General features: G+C 30.5%; 1 protein-coding gene across 1 annotated transcript; it reads left to right on the top strand.

The window, feature by feature from the left end:
- The first annotated feature begins 8,246 nt into the window (after nt 1-8,246).
- Nucleotides 8,247-9,925, top strand: LOC114165679 (uncharacterized). The gene has a single exon (XM_028050245.2). The coding sequence runs from the start codon at nt 8,930-8,932 to the stop codon at nt 9,734-9,736; it is 807 nt and encodes a 268-aa protein (XP_027906046.1). The 5' UTR covers nt 8,247-8,929; the 3' UTR covers nt 9,737-9,925.
- The last annotated feature ends 3,760 nt before the right edge of the window (nt 9,926-13,685 follow it).

Here is a 13,685-nt window from a genome sequence, read left to right as displayed (position 1 = left end):
ATAGCTAATAAAAAACATGATCAAAATTAAAAATAAAATCAATATATATATAGATTATTGCATCTAACAAACATGTTTTAATTTAAATAATTTAAATTCAATATATTCTAATTTCTTAAAATTATAAAATTTCCTGTTCAATACTGATAAATTTGGAGGCTTTTGCAAGTGCATTAGGTGAAACGAAAGACATATATACTTCTAATTAATGAAACACATCACCATCACAACGAAACATTTTCTTATTAATTGGAACCTTTATGTTAAAATGCATCCATCATAACCAAATTTTGAGAAACTTATACATGATTTTGATTTATGATTTATATGATGCAAAAGTACGATGTAAATTGTACTCAACGAAACGTAAGACTTCAAGAAAAAAACAAAAACCATAACAATCATAAAACATCTTCCGAGGTAATTTTGGCCTAATACATCTTCTTCGAAGTTAACTTCTTTTTTTCTCTATTTTTTTCAATCAGCACATATCTTTTTCTGCGGTAATTTCTTGTCATTTTTTATTGGTAAAACAAATACATTAAATAAATTATCCGCTACAAGGTTTACTTTTTATTTCTACACTTAAAATTTTTTGTTGAAGATCTTAAAATAGATGTCAAACCAAATATACACATATGTGATCAATCCTTTTAGAATTTTAGTGTAATTTAAAGAAGAATAACAAATCTTTAAATTCTTAACTTAAGAGTCGCTTAACTATTTCAAAATATTTATGAAGTATAATATCAATACAACTTTTAAAGTTAATATACTTGTTTAAATTCATTTAAATTTTAAAAAAGTTGAATATATTCTAAAATCAAAAATACATACCAACAACTGATTATATACTATTATGAAATCCTATTAAAATCTAGGCTTAAATATTTTCAAATTCCTTTCAAATAAATAACTTTTGGTTTTACCCTATGTTAAAAAAAAATTTAATCTTTATCCCTCTAAAATTTGAAATAACTATTTTGGTTCCTTACAAAATGAGTGAATTTTTTTTATAACCACAAAGTATTTCTTTTTCATTTCTATCCTTTCAAAACTTAAAATACCTGTTTTTAATCCTTAACATTTTCTTTCGTGAATCTTCGTACTTTTTTTAAGACGAAAATAATAAAATTCTCAAACATGGATGACACCTAAAAAAAGATTTCTTTCTATTCTTGTACAAAACTAAACTATCTCAAGAGTCTTTTATCCTCCATCTTTACTTCTCGTAAATCGCCTTTGGATTGTCTTTAGGTAATACTCCTGAAGGTGGGGTACCTACAAGCACTTCAATACTTTCAATATAATGTATATAGCATGTATATTCAAACTGAGTTAAGATAGTTATTAGTACTTTTGGACATTGAACCTTATTTTATATTACTTGACTTTGATCATGACTTCATCGCATATAAGATCATTTTCATTCTTTCATAAATACTAATAAAATTTATGAATATTCCATTACAACTGTGCAGGACCTAAATATACCGTTATATTACCATATTATGCTTGAGATTATATCACCTATTCTCGCATTGAGTTAAGATTGGTCTTCATGCGCCGTTGGATCGAGTATATCTCGACTTCCCATAGATGGGGTATATTTCAGCCTTCCCTATACACCTTTATTCTAGGGGTGGCAATGCGGGCCGGCCCGCCCCGTTTAGGCCCGCCCCGCATAAGGTCCGCACACCGCGAGCCGGCCCGCCCCGCCCCGCACATTTTATGCGGGCTGCATACTCTGGCCCGCCCCGCATATACGTTGGCCCACGGGTCCGCGGGCCGGCCCGCTTTTTTTTTAATTTATTTATTTATTTATTTTTTATGATAAAACTTTCAATGTTTAAAAATTGGGAAACTTTAAGAAGTTCACAAAATTAAGTAAAGACTTTGGGGAATTAGATGATAAATTGATAATTCAACATTTTCATCATATTCATACTATGACATACACAATGTATTCTTTAAATTTTAGCACATTAAAAGTTACATAATACTTGTCTTTTCCAGTTATACAAAAATTTGAAATGTTAATGTAAGAGTCCACAAAAGAAGTAATTAATATACACAAGTGCAAATTTTTTTTTTTTTAATTTTATGCGGGCTTGCGGGCTCACTATCATGACCCGCCCCGCATTTTTTCTGCGGGCCTGCGGGCCAGGCCCGCAGGCCGGACCCTAATTGTCATACCTACTTTATTCCACACTTTAGCGGTTAACTAGTGTCACAATATTTAGAATAAAAATCAATTATTTGAAATTTTAGACAAATAAAAACTAAACACAACTTTTATAGAAACCAACATTAAAACTCGTTTACTGTAAAGATAAAAAATATATTAAATTATAAATTTTGAAATAAGATTTAAATAACTTTTAGGTTCTAAAATTTGGCATGCATCTATTTTCGGTCTCCGAATTAGAAAAAACAAAATATTTTAAATTAAAAAAAAGTTAAATATATTTATCTTTCTAAATTATTATAGAAAATTATTTCATTATTAAAGTAAATTATAAGATATTTTGTCCTTATACTTTATTAAAATTATGTAAAATATTATTTTAACAAAAAACATGGTAAAGTTATATTATAGTCTATCATAAAATTCGATTTGTCCCATGATAAATACTCTGTGTTATTTAATGAAATGATATTTTACATAATTTTCATAGACTATAATAAAATATAAGTATTAAATAAATGAATGACGAATCTCCGAAGCCTTTGTAGGGACATTAGTTCTTCCAAATTTTTCTATGTAAATTAATATATAAATAAAAAGCTTTTATTTAATTTTAATATATTTTATATGTTTGACATTTTTGACATTTTCAAAATATTATATATATCATACGAAGATCCGACTGTAAGAAATTAAAACATATCAAACCCTTAATAAGTTTAAGATATGAAAACCAAATTAATTTGGTCTGAATTTCAGAAAATGTATATATATATATACACATAAAAGTACAGCCTTAACCACCATAAAAAGGAAAGATCCAAAACCTCTCACCAAATACAAAGCTTGTACAATCTTTGTATCTGACTCACCACCCACTGCAGTAGGCAACAATACAGAAGAGAATGAAAGATAGAGAGAGAAGGTGAGAATGGCATGCACCTAACTATTCTGCTATCCTTGAATGATGGGGAACACCCCACAACCACTCATCAATCATTTCAACTCATCCCTCTCTTTCCTTCTTCCTGCAAATGTCAACTCTTCCACTTCTTCATTTCATTCTCTCAATCATGAGTATTAGGGGTTACTTTAAGTGATTATTTAAAGATATGATTATTTTAAGGTGTAAATACTATTTTAGTTCATGTTTTTTTTTTCAGTTTATTTAACTTGATTCCTATTTTTTTTATGTATTCAATTTGGTTTCTGCTTTGCTAAATTATGTTCAATTTTGTCCTTTCCGTTGACATCGTTTAAATTGATAACGACAGACTGTATAGGCTGACACTGTTCATATTGTGTGGACGGTTTTAATTGTGATTGTTTGTATTTTGTTCAAATAAGTTCCTATTTTAGTTAATTTGTTTTTAATTTAGTCTCACCCTCTACTTCATCTCCCTAACTCTCTATTTCATAATCGTTCACCACTGCTATCATCACCACCAGTATTGTCGTCGCCGCCACCACCACTACCTTCGTCATAATACATGGTTCTCCTTTGTTCTCTCTATAGGTTACAGATTTGGATGAAAATACATGACAAAGAAAGGTCCATGGAAGAAAACTATCTGAACAAAAATAGTACTACTACTCCATAGAGAAAAGTTAGTGGTGGTGGTGGTGGTGGTTGTGGGATGGTTGCAAGGTGGTTGTGGGTTTAGTTTGGTGGTGGTGGTTGTAGGTTGGTAGTGGTGGTTTTAGTTTGGTGGTGGTTGTGGTAGTGACAACAGTGGTGGTGGTGGTGGCGGTGGCAATGGTGATGGTGGTGGCAATGGTGAATGGTGTAGAGTTATGAAATAGAGAGTGAGAAAGATGAAGTGGAGGGTGGAACTAAATTGCATAAATTTAATTAAAATAGTGACTTATTTGAACAAAATACAAACAATCATAAGTAGAACAATCCATTTAACGAGAATAATGTCAGCATGTGGACTCTATCGTTATCAATTTAAATGGCGTCAACGAAAAATACGAAATTGAACATAATGTAGCAAAATAGGGATCAAATTGCATGCGAAAAAAGAAGAAGAGAGGAACTAGATTCAACAAACTGAACCAAAATAGTATTTAAATCTTATTTTAATGTTCAGAAATATTTTCTTTGAATATTTGAAAAAAAAATTAGAAAATGTGAATTTAAAAAAATGTTTTCATTCTATGAATCATGTTATCTTTGAAGTGATTTTATCATTAACAATAATTAGTGTTACTAATGATATGTTTGCTTCTTCTCTTATCTTCTTAAGTTTGGATGTATGCGGATGTGAAGATTTTAGTAAAAAAAAGGTGGGGTTCATTTCTTTTCGTCTCTCTTAGTAAAGACAAACAAAAAAAATGGGTAAAAAGACAATTTGGCATGCTTAAAAGACATTTGTGCCCTTGCATGCATGTGAAAGCAAATGAAAACACTAAGTGTCTTCTTCATCTAACATCTAATAAATATATATATATATATATATATATATATATATATATATATATATATATATATATATATATATATAAAAGAAATTAAGGAAGTGTTTCCTATTATTGACATAAGTCTTATAAGTCTTATTATAGCATTAGATTATAATAAAGATAAGTACTTAGTTTATTGATCAAATTCAATTGGCATATGAATTTTCTTTATTTTATCGTATAAACAGAAGAGTTAATTAAAATATATGAACGCAATTGTTAGATTAACTTTTTTGATGAAATATTCTCTATACTTATTTTGTGTTTACGGATAAAGTTTTCATCTTACATTAACAAGAAGATGTTGAGAGTAACATTAGATCTTCGTGAAAAAGCTCTTGGACCAATGTTTGTTTAGCCTTGTCATATTTTGGGATGTTGCTAGAAGAGAAGAATCATATTTAAAGATGCAGATCTTGCATTTAATGTTTTTTTAATCTGGAATGTGGTTGTCTAAATAATACTATGTGTTTATCTAAAAGTGGTTTCCAAATAATACTCAAATTTAGTTAAGTTGCTGAAATTCAAATAATACTTATAGCAATAGTTATTTTAATGAAACTCAATCAGGTAATTGAAAATTAAATGTAGTATTAACATATTAAAATAAGAATACCAAATAAATCCCAATTTCTCAACATCACATATTATTTCATCAATCAACATAATTTGCACACGAAGCAAACACATGATTACATCTTTTAAAACATATTGAACATAGATTCAGTAGGATATCATAGCATCTTAGATTTTCTACACAATTAACATGCATTATCCAATTAAAATAAAATAAAAAACACAAGAACACAAACTATGTTCCCTACTTGGGTGTGACAACTCTAGATGCTTTAAAATACCAAACCACCTTCAATCCTATAAGATGTTCTATCTACATATAACAACATCACAAAAATGATCATGTCGTACCATTATTATTATTGATCAATACAAACACACATTAATAATTCAAGAGACACATGCAAGCAGAGAAAGATTGCAAATACAAATTGACTTAAGGATAAAGGACATAAAAAACAATTTACTTAAATGGAAAAATTGATTGAACTGATAGGAAGAACTCGATAGAAGATTGTCCCTATGATTTCAAATTTTTTTAAAAATGAACTTAGAATGAGAAAAGTTAGAGAGGAGGCAAAAATCTTTAAAAAAGAGTTTGTAGTGAAAGGGTGATTTTATAAAAATGAGTATAAGTTATTACATATCTATTTGTAATTTAAACTTTTTATTATTAAAATATATAGTATTCACTTTTTTTATAAAAAATTACCACTTTTCTTTGGCCATTTCCTAGGTCTCATATTAAGGGTTTGATATTTTTTTATTTTGGCAATTATTTTTTCATTCGTGATTACACTTTATGTTATTATATATATATATATATATATATATATATATATATATATATATATATATATATTGTTTACTATGTGATTACAATTGTATTAGTTAAAATATTTGTCGTAGAATATAGTTGGTATTAAAGTAAATGGCTTCTTCTTCCACCATGCAGAATGAAAACGAAGATTAATAAAAGAAGGAAATTTTGATAAGATACGGATGGACACATACTTAATTACACATGGTCGTGGTCATAATTATGAATTACAAAGGCGTATGAAAATAGGAGCCATAATCATAATTAAATAGATTTCTATTATGGATTTTTGTTTTTGTTATGGTTGCATTTCAATTTTCTTGGCAACTGTCTTCTTATGAGTTTGATTTATCACCATCTATATTGCTTTTTACCCTTTCTTTATATGACATCTGTGTTTCTTTGCTTTTAACAAACATCACACATTTAAAACTAGTGCATTTTTTATATATCAAGTACATGTCATAAAGAATCCATACACCAATTTTAGCATAAAATAATATCGTAAAAACCCAACAATATATTATATAACACAATGTCATAATAACATAAAAAGAAAGCAACCAGTCTCAAAGATGTCCATTAAGTGTGTCATAAAATGAAATTACATAACAAACTACATAAAGTTCCACACAAAAACCAACAACAAACTAAGAAGAGTCACCACCACCAGTCATATGCTTCAACAAATAGTTATGTCGCAAGTGAGTTGGCAGGCCAAAAAGCAAACGCACAAGTTTGGGATTGTCACACAAGTAATCATAGTATTGCTTTAAAAGATCTTCATCATCCAAATTTAATTGGACTAACATATCCCAGATTTCAGATTCTAAATATTGCATGGCTGAACTTCGTCTCATAATGGATGTCTGTTCACTTATCAAGTCATTCTGCTTTTCCATTGCAATGGCTTGGCGCTCTGCCATTTCTACTTGTTTTCTTCTCAGCATATTACTTTCATTCATGACTTCCACAATTCTATCTATCCCCATTGTCATCCTCTCAAGAAAATCAACCATAAAGCCTAGGTTATTTGGCTTCTTTAATGGAGATGGTCCTACGAAAGGGGAAGAAGGGACAAACGAAGACACCTCTGGGCTGTATGAATCCTTATCTGATGAACTAGGGTGCATATCTTCAAGTATTAGATTATAGTCCTGATCCTTGTACGGCTCTTCCGTCCACAGACTTGTTATGTAATCCTTGTCATTCGCAAAACAATTTTAACATAAATTGAAAATAATATGCCAATTAGAGTTATTTTATTATATATTTATACTTTTTATAGGAATAGTTTTATATAAAGATGATTCCCGTTTGACATGAACGACTTATTTTCCTATTTTATTTATAGAACAATATATAAAAAAACAATGAACAAAGGACGGTTATGATGAGAGACAAAGAAACGAAAAAGAAGAAAAACTGCCCCTATACCAGAAAGTTACTACATACATACATTTTATTATACTTTATTGGTCTTTTTTGTCTTTTGCTTTGCAATTAACACCACCAAATCTATATATACTTTTATAACTTAAAACACCAAATGAAAATATACTATTAAAGATTATATATATAACAAATAACTTCACATAAAATAAAATAAAAATAATAATATATATATATTTTGTTTAATATATTTAAAATTAAAATAAATACTAAATTGAACTTGTTACATTAAAATAACGTAATAAATAAATACAAAACCATATAGGCAGCACATTTGTGTTTTCGCTAATTATTTTTAATGGTATTTACAATTATAAATACTAGTGAGTAGACATAGTGACTATGCACCTGCTTTCTTCGTACGAGAATGAGAATGATGTTATAAGAAAATGTAAGAATAAAATAAGTTAGTATCCAAAAGTTAGCTTAATGCAGAAATGCAAAAAGAATGTAATTAAAAAAGAAAGTGCAGGATAACGAAAGAAGAGAGGATTTACAGTACACCAAGAGAGAAAAATAGTAAAAAGGGGCATGTATATAACTGAAGAAAAGAGACATGAAGAGTTGAATCTTTGCTATTATGGTGCATTGAGTTTAGAATATGTAAATAAACTGTGAACATCAAATGAAATATCTCTTTATAAATAAATAATATATCATGACAAAAATATAGAATTAAATATCATAACAAAAAAGAAGATAAAATGTTTTTAAATTAGATAACAAGAAACTAAAAGTACAGTTAATTAAGTGTTGCACATGAGTAATCCCATATAACCTGTGCCTTTCTCATTCCGTTCTGGGGCCTAAGGTATCCTAGGCATCCGTGTCTCCCTTTTCTTTTGTCATTATCTATGCTTTGTGTGTCTCTATGAATCGAAGGGTCCACTCACAAAATCAATCATCTCATCCAAAAATCTTTCTTTTTTCCCCTTCCATGCTCAAAAAATTTTCTAATTTTACAGTCTCAATGGTTAGTTTTGCGATAAACAGCACAGTTTACTAAGTCACAGAATCATAAACACCAACCGGTTCAATAGTTAAAACTTAATACACCATTTTCTATCGCTTTTTTTCTTGTCCCCTTGTGTTTTTCTTTTCCTTTTCTTCTTTTCCTTTTGTTCTCTCACAAAAAGAAAGTTTCTACGAACGAAAACGTTGACTCCTTGCTTATCCTCATCCCATTAACTACTTGCAAGTATAGCAACCTACCTCCCCTTCTTCCACCAACTTTCCCTTTAAACATTTTCCATCATAAATTCTCCATCTCACACACAATCCACTCCTTAATTTCCCTTCCATAATTCCCCACACACCCCGTTAATTAACCCACCAACCTTCCATTTCCCGAGAAAATTCCCGGAGAAAACTTCATTCTGTGGTTTCTCCATTTACCTTCTCGGAAAGTCGAGACCGAATTTTCCTGGAAAATGGAAGGTCGCCGGAGGATAACGCTTTACGACCAAATGACGGCTAGCAACGGCAATACCAACAGCGGCAGCAGCAGCCGAGATTCACTAGCGAGCCTCATGCTCGACGACGTCGTATTCAAGAAGGCCGCAGCCGACGCCGAAGCGAGCCGTGACCTGAGCCGAAGCCGGACTCTCCAAGACATCATTCGCGAAGAGAAACCTAACGGAGACGCGAAGGATCGCAACTCTTGGAAAGCCTTCAAGGAGAAGCTTCGGCTGAAGCGCGCTATCGGCTTGGCTTGGTCCTCCGCCACTACTCACAGTAATAACAGCAATAATAACGACAATGAAGACGGACATTTACCTCAAACTCGCCTACTCTCGGACGACGCGGCGACTCAGCAGAACGACGTCGTCGTGGAGGACGCAAACGATTCAGATCCGATCGCGCGGTTCGGATCTCCGACGGACAACACGGCGGCCGGCGGCGATTCCTCCGACGGGGAGAACAACCAGGAGGCGGCGGTTGGCGTGTCGCTGATGGATTTGTTGGAGGAAGCGGAGCAGGAAATGGATTTGTACAGAGTGAGCGATGATGAAGTGGTGGCAGAGTTTGAGAAGAGAGAAGAAGATGAAGCGGAAGATGAAGAAAAAGAGGGTTTGGTGGAGTATAACTGCTGCGTCTGCATGGTGCGCCATAAAGGCGCGGCGTTTATCCCGTGCGGACACACCTTCTGCAGAATGTGTTGCAGGGAGATTTGGGCCAGCAGAGGAAACTGCCCTCTCTGCAATAATTTAATTTTGGAAATTCTTGATATTTTCTGACCCTGCCAACAATTTTATTTTTCATTATTCAAACAGATTATTATTATTATTATTATTATTATTATTATTACATGGTTACAAATTATGTGATTCGAAGAATTTTAATTTTCATCTGTATGAAAAAATTAGTAACTTATCATACATTGTTTGGAATCACATACATTCACAAACAATGTAATAATTTTCCGATTTGAAGGTTGTTCATGTGATGATGTACCTTATGTGGATTCTGGTTTTGCTCAGAGAATAATAAATTAATTAATTTTAAAAAGAACCACTGATATACTAAAATAAGTTTTTTAATAATAAATCTTGAAACTCATTTTCTGCTATTTATCAATATAAAATAGAAATACTTGTAACATTTGTACCAAGTCTTAACTTATTCGGTGATGAAGTGATCTTTTAAATCACTTTAGAAATACGTAATTATTAAATTATTGTAGATGAGCTTGAGGTTTAGGGAAGCATAAGCCATAACTCAGTAAAATTTTGAATTAACCAATTTTCCATTAATCATAAAAGGATATTATTAACTGTTTTCGGGTTAAAATATATTAAAGCACTCATGATAAGAGAAAAAAAAACACATAAAATGTTCTTACTTGAAGTATAAAGAATTTTGACTAGTGCAATATTTAATGTAAATAAATAAAGAAAGAAACTACATTTAAAAGTATATAGAAATTAAAACAAAAATATGTTGATGACCCATTTATGTTGTGAAACGTGTTTATAATAAAGTATATTTTGCAATGGGTTTATAAAAAAGTATAGAGTTGTTCTCTGTGTATTTCACTTTCAACCTCTTTTTCTTTGGTGTGCTTACTTTTTGGACCCACCCAAAGATTGCTCAACTTATCCAATCCTACCTAAGGGTGGTGTGGTGCTATACGGGACCAAGGATAAGATGATATGGTTTGGTTTAAACTTTACATTTTAAATGTTAGCCAATGGGGTCACATTTGAAATAGAACATATTCTTCGAAAGGGATTCACTATAGAGACATAATATAATTAAATTATGAGTCAAACTCATTAATACATTCATCATACAATTTTTAACTCTAAATCTTAAACAATAAGTTGTTGCGGGTGGCAGCAATTATTCTGTGGTGGAGGCTGAGTGGGTCGAGTCACAATCGAATCATGGCGCTTAGACTCATACGCTGGTAAGTAGAAAGAGTTATGCCTTGACTAATAGTTTTTTGCCAAGTGGTAAGCGTTCAGTCCAACAATTGGTGGCTTTTTTGTATTTGAGGGTCTCTTTTTTTTTAATTTGTAAAAATGGGTCTGTTGAAATTTTTTTTTAAAATAAGGACAAGTCGTGAGGGTGGAGGACGACATTATAGACGAAGTCGTCCTCCACCCTACCGGTTTCTTTTTTAAAAAAAAAAACAGCAAAATCGTCATTTATGAAGCTGATTTCTATTAATTTAAGAAGTAAAGTCGTTCTCGTGGACTACGACTTCACTTTTTTTTTTTCGCTACGTATATAATTTGTTTTTATAATCAAGTTATCTTTACATTCTTAAAGTTAGCTTCAAATATTATCCATCAAAATTTTTTCGTCATGCCATTAAATGATGTAAAAGGTGCAGAATTGTAAGGTGTGCATATATTCTGCTTCCTCCTAAAAAATGCTTTAAGAGCATTTAAAAATTATAACTGCAACCTACAAAAAAAAAATGAAAAAGTGAATTTTTCCTACTACATGACGACTTTACTTTTTAAATTAATAGAAATCGGTTTTACAAATGACGACTTCACTTTTTTTTTAAAAAAAAGAAGAAAAGAAACCGGCAGGCTGGAGGATGACTTCACCTGTAATGTCGTCCTCCATCCTGACGACTTGTCCTTAATTTACAAAAAAAAAAATTCAACGGACCCATTTTTACAAATTAAAATGAAAAAAGACCTTCAAATACAAAAATGCCAACAATTGGTATTAGAGCCAAGGACATGAGTTTGATTCCCAACGAGTAATTATTGCGAGTGACAGCAATTGTCTCATGGTGGAGGTCAAGTGGGTCGAGTCATAATCAAATCATGACGCTTGTATTTAAATTATAGAAAATATTTATTCGAATTTTTATTACTATTTAATTTTCAAATATAGTAATTCAACATACTAAACATTATCAATGAAAAAAATACTATGATATTCATAAGTTTATAAAATTAGAATGTAAACTTTGCTTAAATGTGTTGTAAGTCATAGCATAAACAAAAAATAAGGTATGTAGGAAAGTATATGTAGAACTAAAATATTGGATTTAAGTTTAATATATTAAATAAAATGTATTACCAATTACAAGGCTATTAAAAAATTGATTACAACAAACATATAAGTTTTTGTATTAATTTGTTAATTTTTTTATTGGTTCGATTCAAATCAAATTTAATTTTAAGGAAAATTTGGATGAGTTATTAGACTAATTTTTTATTCAATTTGTTGAATGAATAAATTTAATTGGATTGTAGCAACTAGGAATGTCAAAAAAATCCGTATCTGCGGATAAAACCCGCAACTGGTAGGAAACAGATATTAAAAATGGATACCCGTTACCCGCGGGTACGGATATTTTTGATACCCGCATGTTAACGGGGCGGGTACGAGTATCATAGTATCCGTACCCGTGGATACCCATATCCGCTAAACTTTAATTCAGAGAAGTACCCTCATATATATATATATATATATATATATATATATATATATATATATATATATTAGTAAAAAGCATTATGGCCTAATTTTTTTTAAGTTGCACATCTTGTCTTTATTCTTCAAACTTCAAGTATTGGTATGTTGTCTTCTTCCAAGTAAACCCCTTGACATTCTTTTGTATTTGAAATTGGGCATATACATCAAATCCTATATAGACAATGATATGGTATGTTGTTGTCAAATGATGGAATCAAAATAAGAATATTTGGCACGTAACAATTGAGGTTTATTATTTGTTTATTTTGTTTATTTTTTAGGAATCAATTGGAGAAAGTGGACTTTTTGATCAAAACACTAATTAAAGAATTTTGATTATGTTGAACGTCATTTTATATCTACCTTTATAATTATTTGGATTTGTATGAACTTGAGTTTATTTGAACTTTATTTAAAATTTATGACAGTGATGTATTTTATTTTATTTGAATTTATGATTAAATATTTAATTTTTAAATAATTTTGTAAATACTCGCAGATACTCGTGGATACCCGCGGATATGAAAAAAATAGGCGGGTACCCGTATAACGGATACCCGACATATATGGATACGAGTACGGGGCGGATATTTATCCAGCGGGTAGGATACGGGGGAACTACTACCCGTACCCTACCCGCCCCGTTGACATTTCTAGTAACAACTATAATGTAACCTCGACTCGAAATGTTAGAACCCTCTAGATTTTAATTTTTAAATAAGAATGGAAATTATATGATATTATTACAATTTGTGAGTAAAGGAAAAAGTATGAATTCATTTGAAAAGGTAAAAAATAGATCATGTTAGCTAAAAAAGAATATATGGTATGACCTATATTAATTCAAACTTAAAAAAAGAAAAAAAAAAAGAAAAAGGAAAGTAAAGTCATCAAAAGTTCATCTATTTATTATATTGAACCCCTTGTTTATCCAACATGTTTCATTATCACTTTGATATCATCTTATCTTCTCGATAAAATATTAAAACATTTTTATAAATCAATGGATAATCAACAACATATTTGATCATCCAATATTTTTTTTATGAAGCATTTGAGATTTTTATTTTCGACACTTTGATATGATTTTGAGTTATATCAGAATCACATTTCATTGATCTACCTCATTAATTTTTCATTTTTTTTCTTTACTCTTTTTGTCTAAAATCATTCTCAAGAAAGATTCTGTAACATTATCAAAGGATTGATGTTTGTCAATAATTTTATTGATTATGTTGATGG

The sequence above is a fragment of the Vigna unguiculata genome, chromosome 10 (genome assembly GCF_037176805.1).
Source record: "Vigna unguiculata cultivar grain cowpea cultivar isolate G323 ecotype 2 chromosome 10, ASM3717680v1, whole genome shotgun sequence".
NCBI classification, from domain to species: Eukaryota; Viridiplantae; Streptophyta; class Magnoliopsida; order Fabales; family Fabaceae; genus Vigna; species Vigna unguiculata.
Note: the sequence above shows the minus strand (reverse complement) of the source record. Positions and strands in the feature narration are given on the sequence as shown.

Bases quoted from the DNA above. Each gene is read 5' to 3' on its own strand.
- LOC114165679 (XM_028050245.2), top strand. From the start codon at position 8,930: ATGGAAGGTCGCCGGAGGATAACGCTTTACGACCAAATGACGGCTAGC.